A 10,563-nucleotide genomic window follows, 5' to 3' on the forward strand; every position below is an offset into this window, starting at 1 on the left:
CTTCCCTTCCCCGTTGGGCCATTGCCCTAAATCACGGGGCGAGGGCTTTTATGGGGCCACCAGCTGGCCCAGGGGCAGAAAAATCAGCATTAAAATGCTCCCGGGGCACGCACGGGGCTGCAGATTTGGAGGGAAGGAGTATTTAACGTCCTTGAACAAAGCGAGGGAATATATATATTTTATTTTTTTTAATATATATTTTTAATTTCCAATCTCTCCGGTGAAAGCTCAACCACCAACAAAGCCCTGTGTTCCGTGGAATAATTTTTATATTACGGTTTTCTGTCGCTGCCGTAACAGCAAACTACAGAAACACTTGCTAGAGTGGAAAAAAAAGTGAAAAGCTGCTTTTTGCCCTCCAACAACCACCCATGTGGATGTGAGTGAGATCCCCGTGCCCGGGGGGTCTCCTGTGCCCCGGTTGGGTCCCCAACGGGCGGTTGTTTGTCCGTCTGTGTCCTTTGTCTGGCTGCATCTCCCCATGCCAGCACCCCCCCCTGCATCCCTGGCCCTAAATCCTCTCTTGGGAGCCCTGGGGGGGTGGGGTCTCGCTCAGCTCCCCCCGTTAGTGGACCCCAACATCCATCCAGAGCATCTCCTTAAGGCAAAACATCACCTTTTTATAATAAAACACGGGTTGTTTTTAGTCGCTGAGGCATTTTTTGAGCCTGAAGGGGGGGGGGCACATGTCAAAGCCCTTTGTTCCTGTGACCATGAAGACCCTTCCTGATTTTGTTGTTGTTTTGTTGTTGTTGTTGTTGTTTTTGTAACTGCTGTCAGCCAACGTCCCCCCCCTCCTGGCACTGCCACACAAACCCTAAATCACTGCAAAAACACCTGAAATCTGTTCCCGCAGCATCCCTGCCTTGGCCAGCACTGAATTAACCCCCCCCTGCCCTGTGCCCCGAAAACAGGGACGGGGTTTGCCCCCAGAACCCTGAGATGATGCTCCCTGGGTCACCTGGGGGGTATTAAATACTGGTTTCTGTGTTTTCTAGTCCTGCTTGTGGCTTTTTCTTGCCGTGCACATGAGTCATCAGAGACACGAGCTGTTGGGACCCTTCGGGGCTGCAGCCCCTTGGGTGGAGAGGGGAGAAGAGCGGTGGGGAGCTGTATTCCCCCCCTTCTGTTTCAAGGATTCCTCATCTCCTATAACCCCCTCGACCTCCCCCGGGCCCCCCTTGCCCCCACCTGCAGGCTCCTCTGTGCCACATTTCCATCCCAGCCTCATTAATTGGTGGCCTCCAGCTCCCCGGCAAACAAATCCTGGGATGTTCAAGGCTCTGGGAGGGTTTCCTGCAGGGAAAGCTGTGTTGGGGCTGTCTCTTGAGCTGGAAAATCACAGCCTCTACTCTCCTGGTGACACTGATGCTATTTGCAAGTCACACCAGTGCTCCCAGCAGCGGCGGGATGTCGACAGGGAGATGCTGGGGCAGCAGCATCCTGCTTTGGGTGAGCTCTCCCTGCCCAGCGAACCAGAGGAGGCATCACGGATCACAGGGATGCCAGGAGAAAGCAGGCAATATCAGGATCCACAACCAAAATCACTCCCAGCCACCCTCCCACAGCTCCCAGTACGGCTCTGGTTTCCCCCAGTATGTGCAGGCGCCCTGCTGATGCTCAGCAGCTTTTCCCCATCAGGCTCCATCACCCAGGGGGGGTCACCAGCTCCCGTCCCCCCCCCCAAGACACACAGACCATCTTCCTCCGTGACAAACCCCACGGTCTCAGTGTCCCAGCTTTGGTTTAACCCCCCCTGGAGACACACCGAGCGGCCCAGAGCCTGCTCTTCCCCTTCTCCAGGGGGAATAGATGTGTTTAATTCCCTTTTTCTGGGAAATGTGACTCATCGTCCTGTCGCACTTGGGGTTCCCATTTCAGCCCCAGAGCCAGAAGCCACCAGGATGGTTGGAAATGGTTTTTGTGTCTCTGCACCGGCCGGGCTTTGCAGCACAGGTTGGGAGGATGCTCACGACCCCCCGATGGCCCTGGGGGGGCAAAACCTGAGGGCAGCCTTTCCTGGGATTGACCCCAGAGTGAGGATCAAGCTGAAAACCACCTTTATTAACCACCTGGGGTGACAAAGCAGCTCGTGGTGGGGTCCCACAGATTTCAGCCGGTGGGATGCTCACCCTCCCTCCCAGCAGGAATGGCCAGGGACATCTCTGAGCTCACCTGTGCCTGTTAGTCCTCCTCCCACAGCTCCCTCCAGGGCTTCTAAACCCCAGAGAACCCATCTTGGAGAGCAAACAGGGCACAGCCAGCCCTTAGAAGAAGCTTCCTCCAATGTCTCAGCCAGGAACAGTGATTTTTATCGGCTGGGGAAGCCGTCACCAGGAGATGTGCCCTTCCCAGCACCGACGTGATCAGCGTCCCGTTGGCTGGCAGCGGTGCCAAACTGGTCTGTCACAGGGGAAAAACACTTGTGTCCCCATCCCCGTGTGACTCAGGGGTACAAAGGTGCCATAGGGAGGAGGGGGGCAGGCGATGAGCCCACCCAGATTTAGCCCTTGGCACCCCAGCGAAGTAAAGCTGACCCCCAAAACCCCCGCGTTCCTGGGGGACTGTGGGGCTCAGGTCGTTTTACCACAACAGGGGGGGTCTGTTTCAAGGATTCCTCATCTCCTATAACCCCCTCGGCCTCCCCCAGGCCCCCCCTTGCCCCCACCTCCAGGCTCCTCTGTGCCACATTTCCATCCCAGCCTCATTAATTGGTGGCCTCCAGCTCCCCGGCAAACAAATCCTGGGATGTTCAAGGCTCTGGGAGGGTTTCCTGCAGGGAAAGCTGTGTTGGGGCTGTCTCTTGAGCTGGAAAATCACAGCCTCTACTCTCCTGGTGACACTGATGCTATTTGCAAGTCACACCAGTGCTCCCAGCAGCGGCGGGATGTCGACAGGGAGATGCTGGGGCAGCAGCATCCTGCTTTGGGTGAGCTCTCCCTGCCCAGTGAACCAGAGGAGGCATCACAGACCACAGGGATGCCAGGAGAAAGCAGGCAATATCAGGATCCACAACCAAAATCACTCCCAGCCACCCTCCCACAGCTCCCAGTACGGCTCTGGTTTCCCCCAGTATGTGCAGGCGCCCTGCTGATGCTCGGGAGGAGGGGGGCAGGCGATGAGCCCACCCCAGGGTGCTGAGCTCAGAGCCACCCGCTCGTCCCCCACCTCCCTCAGTCACAGCAGGGACTGGCATTAGCAGCTCAAGACCATCCATCTTGTATGAATCACGCTCAAAACCCACCCGGGGGGGTGATTAAATAGCAGAGGTGTCATCCTGTGAGGGGGTCAGGGCACAACCCTCCCCCCAATATCTCTCGGATGCCGAGCAGCATCTTTGCAGGAGCGAAATCCTCAGCTGAGGGGCTGCGTCCTGGCTCCAGCAGGGCACAAACTGCTGTCACAGCCCATGGAAACTGCTAAAAACTCTGCCTTTGCCTATCAAACCCTCCTCCCCAAAGCCCCCGGCGCTTAGAGGGACCTCTTCGAGATGTCAGGAAAATAATGAGAGGAAAAGGCTTTGCTCCCTGTGTGCTGCAGAGCTTGCTCAGAGGCAACCAGCCCCTGTGGGGGGCTCTGAAGCCCAGCTGGGGCTCTGTGCTGCCCAGCACTTTGCTTTCCAGCCCCCTCCTCCTCCCCATCCAGGTGTTTTTAGTTAAGAGCATCCATTTCATGCATTCAGCTTCCAGCTCCCCAGGGAGCATCCCAATCTCTGTGCCCGATGGGAAGGGAGGGAGATGGGATAATTCCCTCTGCTGCCATCCAGGCAGGCTGTGGGCACAGCTTTTGCTTTCCAGCCCCCTCCTCCTCCCCATCCAGGTGTTTTTAGTTAAGAGCATCCATTTCATGCATTCAGCTTCCAGCTCCCCAGGGAGCATCCCAATCTCTGTGCCCGATGGGAAGGGAGGGAGATGGGATAATTCCCTCTGCTGCCATCCAGGCAGGCTGCGGGCACAGCTCGGGGTGCATGGCACCAGTGCCTTGAGAAGCCATGGGGCAGGTTCGGGTCCCTGCCACAGTCCTGGCTCTGCTCCCTGCTTTTTGACACCACTGAGGAACCAGCCCCTGCGGGGAGCTCTGAAGCCCAGCTGGGGCTCTGTGCTGCCGAGCACTTTGCTTTCCAGCCCCCTCCTCCTCCCCATCCAGGTGTTTTTAGTTAAGAGCATCCATTTCATGCATTCAGCTTCCAGCTCCCCAGGGAGCCTCCCAATCTCTGTGCCCGATGGGAAGCCAGGGAGATGGGATAATTCCCTCTGCTGCCATCCAGGCAGGCTGTGGGCACAGCTCGGGGTGCATGGCACCAGTGCCTTGAGAAGCCATGGGGCAGGTTCGGGTCCCTGCCACAGTCCTGGCTCTGCTCCCTGCTTTTTGACACCACTGAGGAACTGGGAGAGCACTGGGGATGGACTCTGAGCCCCAGCACACCGAGGGGGGGACAACCAGCCCCTGCAGGGAGCTCTGAAGCCCAGCTGGGGCTCTCTGCTGCCCAGCACCTTTGCTTTCCAGCCCCCTCCTCCTCCTCCCCATCCAGGTGTTTTGAGTTAAGAGCATCCATTTCATGCATTCAGCTTCCAGTTCTTGAAGGACACACTTTCCCCTTGTCCCCAGGGAGCATCCCGATCTCTGTGCCCGGTGGGAAGGGAGGGAGATGGGATAATTCCCTCTGCTGCCATCCAGGCAGGCTGTGGGCACAGCTCGGGGTGTGTGGCACCAGTGCCCTGAGAAGCCATGGGGCAGGTTCAGGTCCCTGCCACAGTCCTGGCTCTGCTCCCTGCTTTTTGACACCACTGAGGAACTGGGAGAGCACTGGGGATGGAGTCTGAGCCCCACCACACCAAGGGGGGGGTCCCAGCTCTTGGAGGACACGCTTTCCCCATGTCCCCAGGGAGCATCCCAATCTCTGTGCCTGATGGGAAGGGAGGGAGATGGGATAATTCCCTCTGCTGCCATCCAGGCAGGCTGTGGGGACAGCTCGGGGGGTGTGGCACCAGTGCCCTGAGAAGCCATGGGGCAAGTTCAGGTCCCTGCCACAGTCCTGGGTCTGCTCCCTGCTCTGTGACACCACTGAGGCACTGGGAGAGCACTGGGGATGGAGTCTGAGCCCCACCACACCAAGGGGGGGACAGCCAGCCCCTGGTGATCCCTCGGGAGGGGCAGGGATGCTCCAAATCCCATCAGGGAGAGGGAAGAAGGCAACTCACACTATCTGTGGTGGCCCCTTGTCCCCTGCCACCCTGTGATCCAGCTTCTCAGCAAGAAAATGGGAGGAGAGGGGCTTTTCCCAGCTGGCAGCAGGGACATGGGGACAGTTCACAGTGGGGCTGGCAGCAGGGACGCAGGGAGGGTTGACGGTGGGGCTGTGGGGCAGGTTTGCAGCAGGGAGATGGGGCGATGGTTTGCAGCAGGGAAGAGCTGCAGCGGGGATGCGGGGAAGGTTTTCAGGAGAGAGGGTTTCGGCAGGGATGCAGGGTAAGGATGCAGCAGGGCTGGTTTGCAGCAGGGATGCAGGGATGGTTTGCAGTGGGGCAGGTTTGGAGTAGGGATGCAGGTTTGCTTTGCAGTGGGGCTGGTTTGCAGCAGGGATGCAGGGATGATTTGCCATGGGGCAGGTTTCCAACAGGGATGCTTTGGGATGTGGCTCGTTTGCAGCAGGGATGCAGGGACACTTTGCCGTGGGGCAGGTTTGGAGCAGGGATGCTTTCCAATGGGGCAGATTTGGGGCAGGTTTGGAGCAGGGATGCAGGTTTGCTTTGCAGTGAGGCTGGTTTGCAATGGGGCAGGTCTGCAGCAGGGATGCAGGGATGATTTGCGATGGGGCTGGCTTGCAATGGGGCAGGTTTGGGGCAGGCTTGAAATGGGGCTGGTTTGCAGCAGGGATGCAGGGATGGTTTGCAGTGGGGATGATTTGCAGCAGGGATGCAGGGATGCTTTGCAGTGGGGCTGGTTTGCAGCAGGGATGCAGGTTTCTTTTGCAGTGGGGCTGGTTTTCAATGGGGCAGGTCTGCAGCAGGGATGAAGGGCAAGCTTGAAATGGGGCAGGTTTGTGGCAGGGATGCAGGGATGCTTTGCCATGGGGCAGGTTTCCAACAGGGATGCAGAGATATTTTGCAGTGGGGCTGATTTGCAGCAGAGATGCAGGGACACTTTGCCATGGGGCAGGTTTCTGGCAGGGATGCTTTGTGATTTTACCATGGGGCAGGTTTCCGACAGGGATGCAGGGATGCTTTGCAATGGGGCTGATTTGCAGCAGGGATGCAGTGATGCTTTGCCGTGGGGCTGATTTGCAGCAGGGATGCAGGGATGCTTTGCAGTGGGGCTGATTTGCAACGGGGATGCAGGGTTGCTTTGCAGTGGGGCTGGTTTGCAGCAGGGATGCAGGGATACTTTGCAAAGGGGCAGGTTTCTGGCAGGGATGCTTTGTGATGTGGCTCGTTTGCAGCAGGGATGCAGGGACGCTTTGCCATGGGGCAGGTTTCCGGCAGGGATGCTTTCCAATGGGGCAGGTTTGGAGCAGGGATGCAGGGATGCTTTGCAGTGGGGCTGGTTTGCAATAGGGCAGGTCTGCAGCAGGGATGATTTGTGAGGGGCTGGCTTGCAATGGGGCAGGTTTGGGGCAGGGATACAGGGATGCTTTGCCATGGGGCAGGTTTGGAGCAGGGATGCAGGGATGCTTTGCAGTGGGGCTGATTTGCAGCAGGGATGCAGGGATGCTTTGCAATGGGGCAGGTTTGGGGCAGGGATGCTTTGTGATGTGGCTCATTTGCAGCAGGGATGCAGGGATGCTTTGCCATGGGACATGTTTGCAGCAGGGATGCTTTGCCATGGGGCAGGTTTGGAGCAGGGATGCAAGGCTGCTTTGCCATGGGGATCGTTTGCAGCAGGGATGCAGGGCTGCTTTGCAGTGGGGCAGGTTTGGAGCAGGGATGCAGAGCTGCTTTGCAATGGGGCAAATTTCTGGCGGGGATGCAGGTTTGCTTTGCAGTGGGACTGATTTGCAATGGGGCAGGTTTGTGGCAGGGGTGCGGGGGTGCTTTGCCGTGGGGGTCGTTTGCGCAGTGGGGCAGGTTTGGAGCAGGGATGCAGGGTGCTCTGCAGTGGGGCAGGTTTGGAGCAGGGATGCAGGGTGCTCTGCAGTGGGGCAGGTTTGGGGCAGGGATGCAGGGATGCTCTGCAGTGGGGCTGGTTTGGGCGGGCTGTTGGCCGCGCTGCTGCCGGTCCCCAGCGAGAGGCGCTGCCGCCCCAGGAAAACCGGGAGCGGCGGGGACCAGCCTCCCCCGGCTCCTCCACCCCCGGCTCCTCCGTCCCCGGCTCCTCCAGCCCCGGCTCCTCCATCCCCGGCTCCTCCAACCCCGACTCCTCCACCCCCGGCTCCTCCATCCTCAGCCCCAGGCTGGTCCCTCCCGGTCGTTGCAAGGTCCCCCCGGGCCAGGACTGGGAACCGGGGGTCGTTTGGGCTGCAAATCCGATGGCAGGTGAAGAAATAGGGGGCTGAGGGGTAAGTGTTGTCCCTGGAATGATTTGTCCCCCTCTATTGTGTGGGCATATCTTGGGGACCCCTTTGCACCCATGGGGGTGCTTCATCCAGAAGCACCAGAGAAGGTGCAGAGAAGGGTCCAGAGAAGGGTAATGGAGCTGGTGAGGGGTCTGGAGACCAAGGAGAAGGGTCTGGAGAACTTGTGAGGAGAGGCTGAGGGAGCTGGGGGGGTTCAGCCTGGAGAAAAGGAGGCTGAGGGGAGACCTTCTGGCTCTCTCCAGCAGCAGGGATGCAGGGACGCTTTTCAGTGGGGCAGTTTTGGAGCAGGGATGCAGGGATGCTTTGCAGTGGGGCTGGTTTGCAATAGGGCAGGTCTGCAGCAGGGATGATTTGTGAGGGGCTGGCTTGCAATGGGGCAGGTTTGGGGCAGGGATACAGGGATGCTTTGCCATGGGGCAGGTTTGGAGCAGGGATGCAGGGATGCTTTGCAGTGGGGCTGATTTGCAGCAGGGATGCAGGGATGCTTTGCAATGGGGCAGGTTTGGGGCAGGGATGCTTTGTGATGTGGCTCATTTGCAGCAGGGATGCAGGGATGCTTTGCCATGGGACATGTTTGCAGCAGGGATGCTTTGCCATGGGGCAGGTTTGGAGCAGGGATGCAAGGCTGCTTTGCCATGGGGATCGTTTGCAGCAGGGATGCAGGGCTGCTTTGCAGTGGGGCAGGTTTGGAGCAGGGATGCAGAGCTGCTTTGCAATGGGGCAAATTTCTGGCGGGGATGCAGGTTTGCTTTGCAGTGGGACTGATTTGCAATGGGGCAGGTTTGTGGCAGGGATGCAGGGCTGCTTTGCCATGGGGTTCGTTTGCAGCAGGGATGCAGGGCTGCTTTGCAGTGGGGCAGGTTTGGAGCAGGGATGCAGGGATGCTTTGCAGTGGGGCAGGTTTGCAGCAGGGATGCAGGGACGCTTTTCAGTGGGGCAGTTTTGGAGCAGGGATGCAGGGATGCTCTGCAGTGGGGCAGATTTGGGGCAGGGATGCAGGGATGCTCTGTAGTGGGGCAGGTTTGGAGCAGGGATGCAGGGTGCTCTGCAGTGGGGCAGGTTTGGGGCAGGGATGCAGGGATGCTCTGCAGTGGGGCTGGTTTGGGCGGGCTGTTGGCCGCGCTGCTGCCGGTCCCCAGCGAGAGGCGCTGCCGCCCCAGGAAAACCGGGAGCGGCGGGGACCAGCCTCCCCCGGCTCCTCCACCCCCGGCTCCTCCGTCCCCGACTCCTCCGTCCCCGACTCCTCCATCCCCGGCTCCTCCATCCCCGGCTCCTCCAGCCCCGACTCCTCCGTCCCCAGCCCCGGGCCGGTCCCTCCCGGTCGTGGGAAGGTCCCCCCGGGGCCAGGACTGGGAACCAGGGGTCGTTTGGGCTGCAAATCCGATGGCAGTGGTTTGGGCGGGCTGTTGGCCGCGCTGCTGCCGGTCCCCAGCGAGAGGCGCTGCCGCCCCAGGAAAACCGGGAGCGGCGGGGACCAGCCTCCCCCGGCTCCTCCACCCCCGGCTCCTCCGTCCCCGACTCCTCCGTCCCCGACTCCTCCATCCCCCGCTCCTCCATCCCCGGCTCCTCCAGCCCCGACTCCTCCGTCCCCAGCCCCGGGCCGGTCCCTCCCGGTCGTGGGAAGGTCCCCCCGGGGCCAGGACTGGGAACCAGGGGTCGTTTGGGCTGCAAATCCGATGGCAGGTGAAGAAATAGGGGGCTGAGGGGTGAGCGTTGCCCCTGAGCTGCTTTGCAATGGGGCAAATTTCTGGCGGGGATGCAGGTTTGCTTTGCAGTGGGACTGATTTGCAATGGGGCAGGTTTGTGGCAGGGATGCAGGGCTGCTTTGCCATGGGGTTCGTTTGCAGCAGGGATGCAGGGCTGCTTTGCAGTGGGGCAGGTTTGGAGCAGGGATGCAGGGATGCTTTGCAGTGGGGCAGGTTTGCAGCAGGGATGCAGGGACGCTTTTCAGTGGGGCAGTTTTGGAGCAGGGATGCAGGGATGCTCTGCAGTGGGGCAGGTTTGGGGCAGGGATGCAGGGATGCTCTGCAGTGGGGCTGGTTTGGGCGGGCTGTTGGCCGCGCTGCTGCCGGTCCCCAGCGAGAGGCGCTGCCGCCCCAGGAAAACCGGGAGCGGCGGGGACCAGCCTCCCCCGGCTCCTCCACCCCCGGCTCCTCCGTCCCCGACTCCTCCGTCCCCGACTCCTCCATCCCCGGCTCCTCCATCCCCGGCTCCTCCAGCCCCGACTCCTCCGTCCCCAGCCCCGGGCCGGTCCCTCCCGGTCGTGGGAAGGTCCCCCCGGGGCCAGGACTGGGAACCAGGGGTCGTTTGGGCTGCAAATCCGATGGCAGGTGAAGAAATAGGGGGCTGAGGGGTAAGTGTTGTCCCTGGAATGATTTGTCCCCCTCTATTGTGTGGGCATGTGGTGGGGACCCCTTTGCACCCATGGGGGTGCTTCATCCAGAAGCACCAGAGAAGGTGCAGAGAAGGGTCCAGAGAAGGGTAATGGAGCTGGTGAGGGGTCTGGAGACCAAGGAGAAGGGTCTGGAGAACTTGTGAGGAGAGGCTGAGGGAGCTGGGGGGGTTCAGCCTGGAGAAAAGGAGGCTGAGGGGAGACCTTCTGGCTCTCTCCAACTCCCTGAAAGGAGGGTGTAGCCAGGGGGGGTCGGTCTCTTCTCTCAAGGAACAGGCGATGGGAGAAGAGGAAACGGCCTCAAGTTGCCCCAGGGGAGGTTTAGGGTGGAGATTAGGAAAAATTTTGACATGGGAAGGGTTATGAAGCCTTGGAATGGGCTGCCCAGGGCAGTGGTGGAGTCACCATCCCTGAAGGGATTTGAAAGCCGGGCAGATGGGGTCATGGTTTAGTGATGTGGTGGGTTTTTTGTTTTTTTTTTTTTTGTCAGAGTTAGGTTGATGGTTGGACTAGATGATCTTGAAGGTCCTTTCCAACCTGGATAACTCTATGATTCTATCCCCCGTCCGACGTGGTGCAGGGAGGGACCCCAGAGCCCGGGCGAGGGAGGTGACAGCAGTTTGGGGACACACCATGAATTACAGCTGCCTCCTGTCCC

The 10,563-nt window shown here is 59.7% G+C and overlaps 1 protein-coding gene across 1 annotated transcript in view; it reads right to left on the reverse strand.

Moving 5' to 3' along the window:
- Window positions 1–9,717, reverse strand: part of LOC106898491 — a 14,753-nt gene extending 5,036 nt beyond the window's left edge. Inside the window, exons 1-2 of the mRNA XM_014959767.1 lie at window positions 9,640–9,717; window positions 8,993–9,178 (exon numbers count right to left, since the gene is read on the reverse strand). Of these exons, the coding sequence (XP_014815253.1) occupies window positions 8,993–9,178; window positions 9,640–9,717 (264 nt within the window). The remainder of the gene's footprint in view (window positions 1–8,992; window positions 9,179–9,639) is intronic.
- Window positions 9,718–10,563: the final 846 nt, after the last annotated feature.

This window comes from Calidris pugnax, unplaced genomic scaffold (genome assembly GCF_001431845.1).
Source record: "Calidris pugnax isolate Ruff unplaced genomic scaffold, ASM143184v1 scaffold402, whole genome shotgun sequence".
NCBI classification, from domain to species: Eukaryota; Metazoa; Chordata; class Aves; order Charadriiformes; family Scolopacidae; genus Calidris; species Calidris pugnax.